We start from the raw sequence: 18,332 nt of genomic DNA, 5'->3' as shown, positions 1-18,332 counted from the left end.
AAAGGTTGGCATGTCTCGTATTATAGTTGTGCAGGGCAGTTCCTCGGGCAGGTTGTTGTGTCCCACCTCACAGATGTATAAAGCATAAACAGTCAATATGTGAAGGTTTTTAATTGCTCACGGCAGCTCTGCATATGATTTATGCCTGCTGATTATGAGGTGTGCAAGTACTATTTACAACTAAAGAAAATGTAATGTTTAATTAACAATTTCGTTTTAATATGAAAGCATGTTATATAATGTTCAGTAAAAGTTCTAAAGTACTAATTATAAACCGACTTTTGATCCCACTCTTAGTTTTTTTTTTCTCTTAGGACAAGAAGCTTATAAATTGCACTTAGTCCTGTAAGACTCCCTAGCGCTGATTTCAAAGGGACAGGATATTCAGGATGGGTAAGGTTAGGGGGTAGGGGCCTCCTACTATCGAGATCCATGAGGAAGAATTAGGGCACTACATCTCAAAGTCTCCCCAGAAGGAAGGGAGGCCAGCTCTGAGCAGGCTCTCCAGTCAAAGCAGGCAGGGGGTGGCACACCCTTGTTGAGGCTAGCAAGAACCTCTGAGGTTAGGGAACGAACCCCACCAAACTCCAACAGTTATCTCCTGTAGTAGACTAGACCCTTGCACCCCAGAATCTCGACATTAGTGATGTTTCGCTCCTGGACATCCATAGAGTTGCCCAGATTTAAGTGGCACATCAGTTTTTGCTGTGCCCAGTGGTGGGTTCAACTGGAAGATATAAACCAGCCAAAAGTGATCCTTGCTGGGTTAATCCCATCATCCGTTGTCATTTGCTTGAATTAACAATATTTTCCAGATGTTTCAAATTGTTTTGGTCTAAATGTTTCCTTTAGTGAACAAAATCCAAACTCACTGTAGGGGCCTAAAACTGATAATAGTGATTATTGAAATGTTTTTGTCACAGACCCAAGTAACAAGGGACAGACCTCGAGCAACCCACCACCCGAGAAGGAGAGAGTCACAGCCAAACAAACTGTCATGGAGAAACAGGTAAGTTGATATTTAATATATACCCCAACGAATTGGGTTTTGTCCAAAAGGATTTATATAAATTACATTTAAGAAGAGTGAGGAAACCAAATCTATAATCCATCTAAGCTCTGAAACATATGAGCTCAAGCTGAATTTGTATATAATACAGAGACACGGTGAGTGTTCATAGTAAAATATATCACTCTAAGAAAACCTCTTTTATTACTTTAGAATTTTTGAGACAAAATGGATATACATCATGCTCTAAGCATAAACTGATGTCAATGGTAAGTGACTTAATCTATTTCCTTCAGCATATAGCAGATAGATTCAGCATGGATAGATAGGCAATAGAACTCCTTACTATATGTTTATGAGACTGACCATTGCTTCCTGTGTCTGGCTTGGTAAAAGTTGGACACGTCAGAAGCCAGTAATGAGCTGTGTATTTATATGTAATCTGATGTAACTGTGGAATCAATAAAGTAATTTTCAAACGTATCAGACTCTATATCCTAGTTAGGGTTATCTTGTTTCACTAGAACCTGCACCAATATTGGTTTTCTGTACTTCACTTTCTATTTTATAATGGTGTATTCAAGCAAGACATATGTCCAGTGTTTCAAATTATCTTTCTACAGAACATTTTAGTTGATGAAATACTTTAAAAATTTAATATCTCATTTTAATATTTGGATTTGTATATTGTCAATTTTCTTATTACTCCTATTGTTTCTATTTCCTGCTGCTGGGATAGTACCAGGTAAGGGATTTTATTAGTTCAAAATATTCTATTTTGTTATTCAAGTGTAACTAACATTGAGCTGATAGTATGGCCCTCCAATCTAGTTATCTGGGTTAGAATTTGAGGCTTTGCTGTGTTTGAGTTGGCCATCTATTTTTAATTTTTATCTGAACAGAGTTTGGTTCGTTTCCCATAGCACTTTGACCATGCATCTTTTGTGCTCCTACAGACTATAGTAGCTAATGTTCAGTTACATTTCAGTAGCTAGTCCCTCTGATATCGAGGGTTCAGGAACAGATTTTTCACTGTATACCATTGGCGTAACTTTAAGATGTTTTGAAATTTCAACTGGAGGTTTACTGACATTCCTTCATTGCAAAGTCTACAGACCTCTGAGACAGTCATGGTCTTCTAAGATGTTCTCAGAGACATTAGAAATAAAAACTTTCACATTAATTGCCTCTAAGAGGATTTATGTACAGCTCTGAATATCTTAGACCTTGGGCGTGACAACTTTATTTCCAAAACTTATGAGGAATACAAAATCAAGAATCCGGACCTATCAGTAGGGACTTTTGTCCTCTTTAGCCAAGTGAGACTGCCTCCTTGTTTTCATTGATGCCTTCATGGTTCAACATCCATTCTAGATCTAAACTGAAAAAGTGTTGTCATCTTCTTCAGTATTTGATGGTACTGTAGTGTCAGCCTCAAATCTAATTCTTAGACTAACAAATTAAATGCATATTTATGTTGGCTGCTCGGTTGTGTTAAAAGATGAAGTTTAGCCCCCAAATCTCTCTGAGTATGGGCACAACCCATTCTGTTTGTTTCTGAGGGTCCTGTTAAAGTTTAATTTTAATAATCAATTCAATATTGACTTTCTTCTTGCCACGTTTCCAAATTTAGTGTCTGAAACTTTGCACCACCAGAAACTTCCAAAGGTTCACTTGAACTCTTTCTTTATTGAACTGCAATTGATCATCTTTGCTTTACCTCAATATGTATTTAAAAATATTGATAAGTATTAATTTTTTCTTTATATTATGTATTATTGATATGTATTTTATCAAATGTGTGTAAACAAGTTTATGTAAAAATGAGTATAATTTTCCGTTACTAAATTATAGTTTTCCTGCTTAAAAGAATGCATATAACAAAACCTCAGTTTCTGGTGCATGACCACTGTGAAAATACTCACCGGTGAAAGGGTTGAACACTAAACGTTTGAAACTAACACTACATCTGTCCCTCCTCATTATAGCTCAGGAAAAACTCTTTTCTGTTTCGAGGGTCTTGAATGGCATAACAGAATTGATGGCTAATGGCATTCTGTTTTTGGTGACAATTTCCCCACTTGTCTCCTGACCCCTGACTGCCCAATGTGTACTTCCCTCTCCAAGGATAGTTGTTCCAGAAAGTAGGTGTCCAACAGCAGGTCTAATCTTCTCTATCGTGCTGTGTTGGTATGTTCTCTCTGCAGGAATTCTTGTCTAGGGATGGCTCTTCACATCTCAACAGAACAACCTTCATTATGATCAGTTTGAGAGTATTTCCTGTATTTACATTGCCCCTGTCCATAACCTGAGGGGGGGGGGAGACTGACGGTCTAGTATCCATTACATTGCTAAGAGCTACATAGTTGATAGTACCTAGTAATATAAATATTACAACATTTACCCAGTACACTCCCTCTTCATTGATATCACTCAGAAATATTTATTTAGCTTTCATCATATCAGTATAGTACTTGCTACTAAATTATAAAAAATCCATTGTAATAATAAAGTGTTGTATACATTAACTTCAACCTTATTAAAATGAACATTATTTGTCAGTAAGGATGTCCCTTATTCTAATAACCCCAAATCTGTTTATTTTTTCAATTTATTGATGCTATATTTTCTAGTATTGTTGTAACATGTAAATTATTGGCAGACTTCCATTGGCTTAAATACGTGAATTGAACAACGGTGGGACTTCTGTTAATATTTTATTTAGCTTACAGAAGTAATATTGAGAGAAAAGTCGAACATCAGTAAAATTGATTACGGGTTTCAATGTATGTAAAAACACAAAAATGGTTTTGTCTTGATGAACAGAATTAGTAACTTTACAACAGTTGATTACCTATTAGAAGAATTCAATAATATCAAGAGGCAACTAAACAACGGCCCATACACCAACCTGTGTTATAACGAGAAGTTATTATTCATTTCTCCGCTATCAACCTTTTGAGTACCAGACCGTTTTTACCCAGGGGTTGTTGAAGAGCAGCGGAATATTTTTAGGCTGTTGTGTACTACTTTACATTTTGCCTGTAACTTTCTTATAGGTATTTAAAAAAAAAATATATATATATATTTTTAAACATTTTTACCTAAATAATTTCCTTAATAGCAAATATCTTTTTAAAAAAACTAATGTCAATATTGAAACATATAACAATAAAAAATGTACTTGCCAAAAATAACAATATTTTTTATTTCTGTGAGTGGGAATAGCATTCTTGACCAAACTTCCAGATCAAAACCTTTCATTTTCCTGAACAGTACAGGTAAAGCAGTACACAATCACATATTTATATTTATTTTACAACATAAATACAATTTTTATAACCTAAAATAATTAAGTTTGATTTAAAACATTTTTTAGTTGATAATTCGTAGTATATTTTACAATCACAGTTTTCAGTGGAAATCATATATTACAAGTGCAAATTAGACATATAAAATAAATACAATGAATATTATTGAAAAGCAAAATATGTCAAGAAAAATTGGAATATACTAATATCCGGGTGTTATTATTTTTAAACAGTTACAGGCACGTCCAGTAACAGGACTTGAGTATTTCTCACATTTCTTCACAGGTTGTAATATTTAGACATTGTAACCAAAGAGTTAATACATGTTGGATCCAGTGCTACAGATCCATATCACTGATCTGACTGTTGATGTCCAGGTATCACTAGAGGAGCAGATGATCTGTGGAGCCCTCCAGTCTTTGAATGAGGAGGCTGTGGAGGATGTGTTGGAGGAAGTGGGCGACACCTCCACCTACCTGCAGGTCCCAGACCATTGCTAGTGCTACACATCCATATGGTACATTTCACTGATCTGACTGTTGATGTCCAGGTATCACTAGAGGAGCAGATGATCTGTGGAGCGCTCCAGACTCTGAATGAGGAGGCTATGGAGGATGTGTTGGAGGAAGTGGGCGACACCTCCACCTGTCTGCAGGTCCCAGACCATTGCTAGTGCTACACATCCATATGGTACATTTCACTGATCTGACTGTTGATGTCCAGGTATCACTAGAGGAGCAGATGATCTGTGGAGCGCTCCAGACTCTGAATGAGGAGGCTATGGAGGATGTGTTGGAGGAAGTGGGCGACACCTCCACCTGCCTGCAGGTCCCAGACCATTGCTAGTGCTACACATCCATATGGTACATTTCACTGATCTGACTGTTGATGTCCAGGTATCACTAGAGGAGCAGATGATCTGTGGAGCGCTCCAGACTCTGAATGAGGAGGCTGTGGAGGATGTGTTGGAGGAAGTGGGCGACACCTCCACCTGCCTGCAGGTCCCAGACCATTGCTAGTGCTACACATCCATATGGTACATTTCACTGATCTGACTGTTGATGTCCAGGTATCACTAGAGGAGCAGATGATCTGTGGAGCCCTCCAGTCTCTGAATGAGGAGGCTGTGGAGGATGTGTTGGAGGAAGTGGGCGACACCTCCACCTGCCTGCAGGTCCCAGACCATTGCTAGTGCTACACATCCATATGGTACATTTCACTGATCTGACTGTTGATGTCCAGGTATCACTAGAGTAGCAGATGATCTGTGGAGCGCTCCAGACTCTGAATGAGGAGGCTATGGAGGATGTGTTGGAGGAAGTCGATGACACCTCCACCTGCCTGCAGGTCCCAGACCATTGCTAGTGCTACACATCCATATGGTACATTTCACTGATCTGACTGTTGATGTCCAGGTATCACTAGAGGAGCAGATGATCTGTGGAGCCCTCCAGTCTCTGAATGAGGAGGCTATGGAGGATGTGTTGGAGGAAGTGGGCGACACCTCCACCTGTCTGCAGGTCCCAGACCATTGCTAGTGCTACACATCCATATGGTACATTTCACTGATCTGACTGTTGATGTCCAGGTATCACTGGAGGAGCAGATGATCTGTGGAGCCCTCCAGTCTCTGAATGAGGAGGCTATGGAGGACGTGTTGGAGGAAGTGGGCGACACCTCCACCTGCCTGCAGGTCCTAGACCATGGCTAGTGCTACACATCCATATGGTACATTTCACTGATCTGACTGTTGATGTCCAGGTATCACTGGAGGAGTGTGGAGCCCTCCAGTCTCTGAATGAGGAGGCTATGGAGGACGTGTTGGAGGAAGTGGGCGACACCTCCACCTGCCTGCAGAGCCTAGACCATGGCTAGTGCTACACATCCATATGGTACATTTCACTGATCTGACTGTTGATGTCCAGGTATCACTGGAGGAGCAGATGATCTGTGGAGCCCTCCAGTCTCTGAATGAGGAGGCTATGGAGGATGTGTTGGAGGAAGTGGGCGACACCTCCACCTGTCTGCAGGTCCCAGACCATTGCTAGTGCTACACATCCATATGGTACATTTCACTGATCTGACTGTTGATGTCCAGGTATCACTGGAGGAGCAGATGATCTGTGGAGCCCTCCAGTCTCTGAATGAGGAGGCTATGGAGGATGTGTTGGAGGAAGTGGGTGACACCTCCACCTGTCTGCAGGTCCCAGACCATTGCTAGTGCTACACATCCATATGGTACATTTCACTGATCTGACTGTTGATGTCCAGGTATCACTGGAGGAGCAGATGATCTGTGGAGCGCTGCAGACTCTGAATGAGGAGGCTATGGAGGACGTGTTGGAGGAAGTGGGCGACACCTCCACCTGCCTGCAGGTCCCAGACCATGGCTAGTGCTACACATCCATATGGTACATTTCACTGATCTGACTGTTGATGTCCAGGTATCACTGGAGGAGCAGATGATCTGTGGAGCGCTGCAGACTCTGAATGAGGAGGCTATGGAGGACGTGTTGGAGGAAGTGGGCGACACCTCCACCTGCCTGCAGGTCCCAGACCATGGCTAGTGCTACACATCCATATGGTACATTTCACTGATCTGACTGTTGATGTCCAGGTATCACTGGAGGAGCAGATGATCTGTGGAGCGCTCCAGACTCTGAATGAGGAGGCTATGGAGGATGTGTTGGAGGAAGTCGATGACCCATCCACCTGTCTGCAGGTCCCAGACCATGGCTAGTGCTACACATCCATATGGTACGTTTCACTGATCTGACTGTTGATGTCCAGGTATCACTGGAGGAGCAGATGATCTGTGGAGCGCTCCAGACTCTGAATGAGGAGGCTATGGAGGATGTGTTGGAGGAAGTCGATGACCCATCCACCTGCCTGCAGGTCCCAGACCATGGCTAGTGCTACACATCCATATGGTACGTTTCACTGATCTGACTGTTGATGTCCAGGTATCACTGGAGGAGCAGATGATCTGTGGAGCGCTGCAGACTCTGAATGAGGAGGCTATGGAGGACGTGTTGGAGGAAGTCGATGACCCCTCCACCTGCCTGCAGGTCCCAGACCAAGGTCAGTGTATTGTAGACTTCTCCTCCGATAATTCAGACTCCTGACTTGTGTGATTTGTCATTATTGTGATCGGTTACAAGTGTATGTCAACAATGTATTCAGTTCTCTCATGCGATGACAGAACTTTTTCTATAACTGTAATTTCTTAGGTTCTAATAAGATCTGTTCCATTAGTATTTACTGAGTGAGATATTTCATTTGTGAAAATCAAATGGGTTTTAAATATTAGTATTAGTATAAATTGTAAAATTTGTGATAATGAAGATTTGTGACACTAAAAAAAAGAGCCATATTAAGCATGGATTTGTACGCTGTGTCCCAGAACCCATGGAATGCAAAACAATATTGGAAGGCATAATATTACCAGTCGATATAATTTTCTTGTCTGCAAATGTTTCCCCAAAAATCTTTTGTTTTCAAGGAAAAATTTACATCACATTTAGTGAAGAAGTACAATGTTTTATATTTTTATCATATGCTTAACATTTGCCAGATAAGGAATATTATAAGGAATTCGTATTGCTAGTACTTATATTGTGATAGATGTTTAATACAACTTTGCAATGATTATTGTTATACTTTATTAGCTTAGTCTTGTCACTGAGATAAGATATTCAGTAAACTATTATGTTTAATATTAATGTACTTTAATATTTTACATTCAATACGTTTAAATTAAGGTATTAATTTGAAGTAAAGGTTTTCGTAGCTAATAGTCCAACACACTTATTAAAGTTAAGTAGCAAGTTTAGGTATAAAAGCAATATTGTCTGTATTGTGTCAGTTAATATAGTGTATTACAAAACACAATTTCGCTTAATGAATTTAGTCTTTTTTATATTACTATGTTGTAGGTAAATTAATTTTGTATTTTAATTTTTGTGTTTCATTTTCGTATGTCTATAGTCTCCTTTAATAGAAGATTGTTTCACTGTTATGTTCTAAAATGTTACATAATTATTAAAAAAGGTAAATACTCTTCTGAAAATGTTAAAGTGTTACCATTGTTGATTCATCGTGGAGCATTAATCGTGGTAGCTGCCAGGACAGTTCCAATTTCCTTGTTACATAACAGTTTCAAGAAATTACAGGTATCTGCTATTTTGTTTTGACCTAATTAGAAATTTGTTCAATATTATCAATGTATCAAAAGAAACAAAAATAAATGTACTGTCAATAGATCTACTTTGTTCTTTTGTCATCTCATTAGATACCAATATGCAAGTGATAGGCTGATGGCCCTTACCTCCTAGTGCAATACAATCTTGTACTTAGTACAGACTGTAGTCAGTCAAATAAATAGTACTTACTACTAGATTAAATGTGCACATACACAAAATTACACTTCTGAGAAGTGCAAAAATCAAAGAATAATGGAAAGAATGTACGATATTTTAAAATTTAAATAAAAACAGCAGTTTTAGGATTCAATTTGAATAAAAACTATTATCTGGTAGTTTTGGGTTACTTCAGTGGAAAAATTGCCAAATTATTAAGTGTAGGAATAATAAAAATGTGAGTATTTAGGAAACGAAAGAAATTACACCAACAAGTTTGTTTTATCATCAATAGGGAAAATAAAGACACTCAATCTTGTTTCGTAGATTTGTTATAGATTGAAGTTAAAAGAGAACAGGAAATAATATTCTCTTTTTGTGTAAATCTCATGGCCTCACTACTCATCTTCTTCATTCATTAAACATTTTTTAGTTGGAGTTAATCAATGAATTTCAAAGAAACCAATTGTAGGTAAGAGTTGTATAGGTGAATAAATATCAAAGTTCATGTGCTTACATCTGTAGCAGCCATACTGTGTGAGATAATAGAAATGTTTGCTATCTCCACATAAGAAAATTCTATTCATTATTATCCAGGTAGCATTATTCTCGAGCCAAACAGTATCAGTTGTACCCGACCACTAGATGAGATTTAGAGAAGAAAAAAATACTGCATCTTTATTATGAGTCTTGTCATTAATTTTACACTCAATATTACATTATTACTTACACCCACTTTCCGAAGTGAAGGCCTGGATTACTTAATTAATAACAGTCAGAATTTGTTTGTAGAAATGTTAACTATTATAGTACGAGGTATATCATTGCATAGTCGGGCAGTCACCGCACCCCACTTCCCCCCTCACCTTGCGGTGATGCCACATGGTCATGTCAGCTGATTCTCAGTGCGAGGCGAGACACAACGTCTCGCTTCGTTCCGGTTGTTTACATCCGTTTTGTTCTTCAAAGTTAGATTATTCTGAATGTTTTTATTTTATTATTATTTTGTACTCACGTTCTGTGTTGTGTGTGTTAATTTACATTGTGAAGGTAAAAGATTCAGGAAGATAGATGAGAAGTAAAGATGAACAGTAACGATCACTCGACTGTTGAAATCAGTCGATTATCCCATCACCAGTTATTCTTCTGTTACAGCTGGCACACTGCGCCACAACCACAACCCAGGCTTGCATTGATATGTCTCGCACTGTAGCGGACAATATTTACATACTCTTTTTTTATTTTCTGATAGAGTTTTTGTGTCTTCACTCCATATACAGTAGTTTTAAAAAGGAATTTGTTGACAGAAAATTTTTATCTCAGTCAGAAAGATAAACCTTTCCAAACCAAAATATTCTAATGTCCTAAAATAGTAAAATATTTGTTAATTAGTTCTTCCTTTATCGTATAAAACGTATTGGTTGTGTTTTACCTCTTAGAGGTCACAGTTAGAGTCCACTCTCTCGACACATGCAATTCACTCTAAAACTGAAAGGATTAAATACAAGACTTGTGATTCTGTAAGTACAGAACAGAATAGTTGTATTATATTGGTTGTTATTAATATTTCACTCAGGTATTCATAATGTAAGCTAAGTTGTATATATGTAGTATTTGATGTAAATACTTGTGTTTTATACAGCAATTACATTTTAAATGGCATTTATGTACTATACTATGTAATAAATAAAATTTGTTACTAATTGTTTACTATGATATTTAAACCTCTTCATATTTGTTGTATTATAATTAAAAGATATGTAATATTTAAAACATTTTTTGTCAGTTAACAAATACTTGATATATGTTGATTCATATTTGTGCTACAATTGCTGTTGAGATTTGTAATGTATTCCATATATTCATATATAAGATGTTTGGAAAATGAGATGACAGTGAGAGTATATAGACAAAGTTTTTACACCTTCAGTTTAAGTAGTTGGAAGCTTGCCAGACCATAATAAATCACTTCAGCATTGATTTTTAAACAAACAAAAATGTTTAATCATCTGCAATTTTTTGTTGAAAAAATATTATATATTTAGTGCTCTGTATTTAGATTTTAGTGCTATTTTCATCAAAGAGGTGAAGCGTGGAAGTTGCTATTTCAAATGTTGCATTAAAAAAATCTAATAAATAAGGTAAGGTAAAATATATTCATTTTACTTAAAAAATGTAACACACCCAATATTATAATTGGGAATATATTTTTAGAAAATAATAATTGTTTGGAAATGGTATTTTTATGCTTGAATCACACCATGGATAACCCTACCTCCAATTTTAAGAATTATAATTGAAATAAACAACAGTTGTCTATTAAACATCTCCTAAGTTTAAAGGGATCATTTTATACTTTCTAATGACCTTTCAAATGCTAAAGGTTCTCTCCTCCCACACTTGTTACATTATACTGGTGAGAGTGGCCAAGTCCACTTCAGGTTATTTTAGATGGTAATTCTTATTAAATGTGAGTAAATTCTTTATTTGTAAATATTCTTGTGTGATGAGTGACAAATTAATAATACGACAAGTCTTTAAAGTGGATCTTTACAATGTATTAAAGAAGTAGTATGACATCGGATTAAATCAAATCAAATTCTTTATTGTCTCAGCACATAAGTGCATAACAATGTCAAATATAAAAACATTTAGTTAATTAAATTTACTGTGAACTTAAAACTATTCATTGACAAATTTTTAACATATTCTTATCTGTGTTCTGCATTCAAATCAACTATCAATAATTTACACAACATTTACATAATGAAAACTAGAGTTTGATAATGAATTAGAAGTTATTAAATATATTGCCCAAAATAATAGATAAAAGCCAAGCATGATTGATGTATTGTTAAAAAACCATGAAAAGCAAAAGAATAAGAAGAAAGAAGAAAGATATATTAAATACATTCTATCAGACTATATTGTTAAACATACCACAACATTATTAAATCATTGTTTAAACAAGGATACCAACTAGTACTCAAACCTTTTAATAACCTCAATAAAAAAGAAACTTAGTTCAAGAAACCAAAATCTAAGTTAAATTTAACAATAGTGGAAATTCAACGAGTTTCAAAATCACTATACAGGTCATACAGACTGATTCTTCAAAATTAGTTAATAAACATATGCAAAAGCATTGAAAACATCATCAAATTTTAAATATTACTGGCTGTACATACACAAATATCAAAAACAATCGTGAAATTTTACATACATGCAAGAGAAGTAACCTAATGTCAATTGTAAAACTTTTTGAAATTTATAAAAGGCCAAAATTAATCCTGACTATATTGTTAAATAATAAAGCTGTTTTAATAAGACATTGATTATTTTATATAATTTAAACAGTATAAATTAATCACATATATTTTGTACTTAATTCATTCAGAACTAAATTTAGCCACAAAGGTAGTTATACATGTTTATTTAATTCAATTTGTTTTGTTTTATTATATTTACCTTAACCTAGTACCTGATAGTGAATTTGAAATTTACATACAAGTAGGAATAAAAAACAAAACATAATATTAATATTTCACACTTAATTATATTACACACTCTTGGTTGCTACACTACTAATAGCAATATATTCTGGTACAAAGCCTTAAGATAACTTTACAAACAATATTAATTGTTGTTTAAGAAATTAGGATTTGTAAGACAAATCTGAATTATAAATTTTCAATCTTGAGGCAGAATATAATTTTTGAAAAACTCTTCCTATAATTGGTGGCATTTCTGGTGAAACTGCTGAGTTGTCTGAGGCACTTTACTGAGTGCTGTTTAAAGATGTAAATTCTTTCTAGTAAAGTGTTGGATATACACATAATGTAGCTAAAGTGGGAAGTGTTTACACAATCGTGCAGCTTATGAGGCAATGAGAATATCTCTTCATCTAAATTACACTTAGATTTCTGATGTTGAAACGATGCAAAGAGCTGGATGTTTTTGATTTCTTCATACATACATGGACTCCAGATTCCAGGAGTTAATGCTGATACAGTGTCAGATTTCAGACTCTGCACTAAGCGGATGTTGAAATGGAGTTAAACTTATATTCAAACTGTTGGATAAGTGATTCTGCACTTGGTTTCCATTCAGGTGATTGATACTTTGTCTGAGAATAAAAACAAAAGTATCAAATATTATTACCAGTTCCTATTTCTTTAAGAAACTATAATAAAAAATGCCAAACATCTTCATGGATATGTGTATACTCCTCTTTGTTCAGGGAATCGTGCTCAACAACCATGATTTATGTTAAAATCTTCATCCTGCTTTTTTAAATTGTGGGGAATACTAATTTTTGAAACTCCAATATGAAATTTTCACATCAGAAGTAATAGCATCAATAGTTATTCAAACCTCTGTATGCCAGTTTTCTCAAACAAGATCTAGATTGTCACTTGCACGTAGCCACCACTTCCAGGTTTGTTCTGCGTTACCTTCATGAAAACACTTTTGTTGACTGCCGTTATCTTAATTGAAATCTATCTGTACGCTTTCTTCTGGATCTCAAGAGAACATTACAGATGTAATGTTCCTAGCAAAATCCAGAAAACTATATTGGCATGCTGATCTAAACATGGCATTTCCAAATCCGATGAATAAACATGAACCTGGATCAGAAACATCATGCAGATCTCGACAGGAGTAGTGAAATGTACTGGCTGACTCAGTACACTTTCCACCAGTATTGCAATTAGCAACCAGTTGTAATCCTTTCCCCTTCAGTAGATCTCTACATCAGAAACATCATGCAGATCTCGACAGGAGTAGTGGAATGTACTGGCTGACTCAGTACACTTTCCACCAGTATTGCAATTAGCAACCAGTTGTAATCCTTTCCCCTTCAGTAGATCTCTACATCAGAAACATCATGCAGATCTCGACAGGAGTAGTGGAATGTACTGGCTGACTCAGTACACTTTCCACCAGTATTGCAATTAGCAACCAGTTGTAATCCTTTCCCCTTCAGTAGATCTCTACATCAGAAACATCATGCAGATCTCGACAGGAGTAGTGAAATGTACTGGCTGACTCAGTACACTTTCCACCAGTATTGCAATTAGCAACCAGTTGTAATCCTTTCCCCTTCAGTAGATCTCTACATCAGAAACATCATGCAGATCTCGACAGGAGTAGTGAAATGTACTGGCTGACTCAGTACACTTTCCACCAGTATTGCAATTAGCAACCAGTTGTAATCCTTTCCCCTTCAGTAGATCTCTACATCAGAAACATCATGCAGATCTCGACAGGAGTAGTGGAATGTACTGGCTGACTCAGTACACTTTCCACCAGTATTGCAATTAGCAACCAGTTGTAATCCTTTCCCCTTCAGTAGATCTCTACATCAGAAACATCATGCAGATCTCGACAGGAGTAGTGGAATGTACTGGCTGACTCAGTACACTTTCCACCAGTATTGCAATTAGCAACCAGTTGTAATCCTTTCCCCTTCAGTAGATCCCTACATCAGAAACATCATGCAGATCTCGACAGGAGTAGTGGAATGTACTGGCTGACTCAGTACACTTTCCACCAGTATTGCAATTAGCAACCAGTTGTAATCCTTTCCCCTTCAGTAGATCCCTACATCAGAAACATCATGCAGATCTCGACAGGAGTAGTGGAATGTACTGGCTGACTCAGTACACTTTCCACCAGTATTGCAATTAGCAACCAGTTGTAATCCTTTCCCCTTCAGTAGATCTCTACTTGAAAGTAATGGCTGACTCAGTACACTTTCCACCATATTGCAATTAGCAGCCAGTTGTAATCATTTCCCCTTCAGTAGATCTCTACTTGAAAGTAATGGAATGTACTGGCTGACTCAGTACACTTTCCACCAGTATTGCAATTAGCAGCCAGTTGTAATCATTTCCCCTTCAGTAGATCCCTACATGAAAGCAATAATTATATAATCTTTTTGACTCTGTCTTATAAGTAGCATTATAATGTATCTTAGCACCATGTTAACAACAGTAACTGTTTATTAATACTTTGGACTCTTCACTTTATTATTCTGTTTTATAATATTTCACACAAGTTAATAGTGATACGCCTGATGACAGGCAGAATGAGTAGTAGGCCACAAAGAAGATCCTCTTCTTTTAAAGAAATCAGTAAACCAAAAAGTAATAAAAATACATACTATAAATAGGTTCACTGTCATTTACTTGTGGTTGTACCTCAGGGTAAGTTTAAATTCCCACTATAATTTTGTAGGGTGAGTTTAAATTCCCACTATACTTTTGTAGGGTGAGTTTAAATTCCCACTATACTTTTGTAGGGTGAGTTTAAATTCCCACTATACTTTTGTAGGGTGAGTTTAAATTCCCACTATACTTTTGTAGGGTGAGTTTAAATTCCCACTATACTTTTGTAGGGTGAGTTTAAATTCCCACTATACTTTTGTAGGTTAAGTTTAAATTCCCACTATACTTTTGTAGGGTGAGTTTAAATTCCCACTATACTTTTGTAGGGTGAGTTTAAATTCCCACTATACTTTTGTAGGGTGAGTTTAAATTCGCACTATACTTTTGTAGGGTGAGTTTAAATTCCCACTATACTTTTGTAGGGTGAGTTTAAATTCCCACTATACTTTTGTAGGGTGAGTTTTAAACTCTCACTATACTTTTGTTTAAAGTTCTTTGAGTATTGGTACAGAACCACTGTCTGTGGTTATTGAATATGACTTTCAACAATAATCTCAATGTTGGCTCTACCATATTGGAAATATCTTATTATTAGTATGTAACTGTGACTAACATAATTATGATAATGGATGAACATTCTGCTTTATACTTAATGTATTATGAAAACAGTTTTTATTTATTTTAAATTGTCTACAAAATAATTAAAAACCAACTATTGTGTGTATTATGACTCATCAGTTAACTTTTATTACATTTTATTATTTCATAAAGAAACATGGAATATGTTTATTAAGTAAATTTTTCTGATATTTTCGAGTTCTTACCAACCTTAAAGATGTCCAGAAAATTGTTGTGCTTTGTCAATCACTACCCCAAAACTATCTCGTGTTCAAAAATGTATAAGATTGTGTAGTGTTACATGTACTTGATGCAATGATATCAAATCTCAAATCAAATCAAATCTCCCTTTATTTTGACAACGTCAAAATTATCTACCAACAGGTTTTGTCAATCACAAACTAGTAGCAGTCAAACTTGGCATAAGTCCTAGTTTGGGTTACAAACTAATTGAAAATTCAAACATTTTAGCAATAATAAAATTATAAAATAGCCTAACAAAAAAAATGTAACATTTTTTTAAGGTTTACGTTAAAAACAATATATGTAACACACAACATATTAAAATTAAATAACAATAAAAAATAACAAGTTTCATTAAAAAATTTAGAGAAATTAACAAGTTTTATAAAAGTTTTATATAGATAACAAGATAACAAATAAAATTTTTAAATAAACAAATAGGGCTAGTTAAAAATATTTGACATTACAATTTATTGTATAGGTTAAAAATACCCTACTGTACAAAATTAAAAATATATACTTTGACATGTAAAGAATTCGTTCAAAGAATAAAATGAGTTCCTCAACAACCACACTACTATAAATAGCTTAGTTTATAATTGGTACCAAACTTGCACCGATTGGATGAGTTTGTAAATGTTAGCCAGTCACATTCAGCAAAAATGTTCAACATTGAGATGCTCACATTCGTAACTCTGTTATAAAAAAGACTAAAGATATAAAGCTTTTTTACAAATTTCAATAAAAAAAGAGCTGTGACGGTTACTTATTTTCATATCTTAAAATATCAAAGTATAATATTATTTTTCAGTTATTGTGTACCATTGGGTAAAACTGAAAAGGTTTGCATTCTCAATTCGCAATATGTCTTTTTAATATATTTTTTGATATCTCATAAAGATTAAAAAAGACAGTAATATAAAGATTTGAGTAGTACATGCCTACAATAAGATTGCAGCAATGAAAGTGACGCAGTATGAGGGAGTACCCAAAAAACCGGAGTAGCATTGATGTGAGTGCAGCTTGTGTAGCATACATTTCTGCTGCTAGGCGTGTATAGCACAACTCACAGCCTGTTCAGTGACGCCTGTATTGTCAATCTGGCTAATTCCATTCATCTGCAGTGCTAATGCTGTTGTTTTTGCTGTGAAAATTTGTTTTATACTCTGTAAAAATGTTACTGAAACTGTTTAATGTTAAAATAATACATGATCTTTGATGGAAAATCCAGATTAGTTTTATGCTGTTGTTTTAAAATATTATATGTTTCAACTCATTTTCCTTTTGATTGTCAGTCATAACCCGAACAAACTTGGCAGTAACCCTTTTCATTCCCAAATCTTTCGTTAAAATTCATTGAACGGAGCTTCAAGATAACCCACTAATCTCTGAAAGTTCCCCAGGAGGTTTAATTTCTGGCTGGTTTATACCTTCCAGTTGAACCCACAGTGGGTACAGCAAAAACCGACATGTCACTTAAATGTGGGCAACCTTATGGATGTCCAGGAGTGGCACATCACTAACAAGGAATGTTGAGATTCTGGGGTGGAAGGGTAATTCAATAGGTCTAGGCTACTGTGGGAGATGACTGTTGGAGTTGGTGGGGTTTGTTCCCAAAGAGTGAAAGGTTCTTGCCAGCTTAGATGTAAGCTTGTGCTACTATCTGCCTGCTTTGACTGGAGAGGCTGGTTTAGAGCTGGTTTCTCGTTCTTCCTAGGGGACATGACTTGAGAGTAGTGCCCTAAACATTTCCTCATGAATCTCAACAGGATCTACTCCCAACCTTAGCCATCCAAAGTATCCTGTCACTCCGGAAGCAGCACAAAGGTCCTTATAGGACTAGGTTCAATTTTCTAAGCTTCATGTCCTAAGAGAACAAAATAAATCTCTGTCAGTTGATTAATTGTCTGTCAATGGTTTTTGAGCACAAGCTATCAAGTTTTTTCAATATTTTCATCGATTTGAGCAGTTGATGGATGTCCAGAATGAGGTTTGTCATCAATCGACATGTTGCCATTTTTAAATCGAGCAAACCACTCGTACACTTGAGTTTTTTCCATAGCGCCATCTTAGTAAGCTGTTTTCAACGTTAAAACAATTTCAGAAGCTTTTTTATTGAGTAGAAAACAAAATTTAAAAAATATTTTGTTTCACTGAATGATGGGAAATGTCTGGAAAAATCCTGTTTCTTTCAAAATTTCACAGCTGCACGCCATTCACTTAAAGTTGCCATCATAAAAAACGAAACAAGAACATCGCGTAGCACTAGCAAGAACAATCACTGCAGATGAACGGAACAAACCAGATTGCCAATACAGGCGTCACTGAACTTGCTGTGAGTTGTGCTATACACGCCTAGCAGCAGAAATGTATGCTACACAAGCTGCGCCCATGGCAATACTATTCCGGTTTTTTGTGTGTACCTCCTCGTAAATAAAGTATTACAATCCATGTCTGTATGGAAATAGTACCTTACTCATGTCTGGTGCAGGTCTGTAAGCTATATCCATCCAATTAAAGGTTTAAGTGTAGTGGGGCTTGTACTTATTTATAATAGACCGTTTTTAGTTATTTCTTGTTCAAAAAATAAATTTAACTATTATAAATTATAGGAATTTACAAC

The 18,332-nt window shown here is 35.8% G+C and overlaps 1 protein-coding gene across 6 annotated transcripts in view; it reads left to right on the top strand.

Annotated features, from left to right (window-relative positions):
• Positions 1–18,332, top strand: part of LOC124368384 (kinase D-interacting substrate of 220 kDa B) — a 149,931-nt gene that overhangs the window by 102,458 nt on the left and 29,141 nt on the right. For 2 of the 6 annotated variants that reach the window (XM_046825672.1, XM_046825673.1), the window contains 2 exons: positions 924–1,009; positions 7,284–7,401. In XM_046825672.1, the coding sequence (XP_046681628.1) occupies positions 924–1,009; positions 7,284–7,401 (204 nt within the window). Of the gene's footprint in view, positions 1–923; positions 1,010–5,908; positions 6,047–6,591; positions 6,878–6,937; positions 7,217–7,283; positions 7,402–18,332 lie in introns of those variants that run through there. The other 4 variants (XM_046825677.1, XM_046825674.1, XM_046825675.1 and 1 more) reach the window with 4 other exon arrangements.

This window comes from Homalodisca vitripennis, chromosome 8 (assembly GCF_021130785.1).
Source record: "Homalodisca vitripennis isolate AUS2020 chromosome 8, UT_GWSS_2.1, whole genome shotgun sequence".
Classification (NCBI taxonomy): domain Eukaryota; kingdom Metazoa; phylum Arthropoda; class Insecta; order Hemiptera; family Cicadellidae; genus Homalodisca; species Homalodisca vitripennis.
Note: the sequence above shows the minus strand (reverse complement) of the source record. Positions and strands in the feature narration are given on the sequence as shown.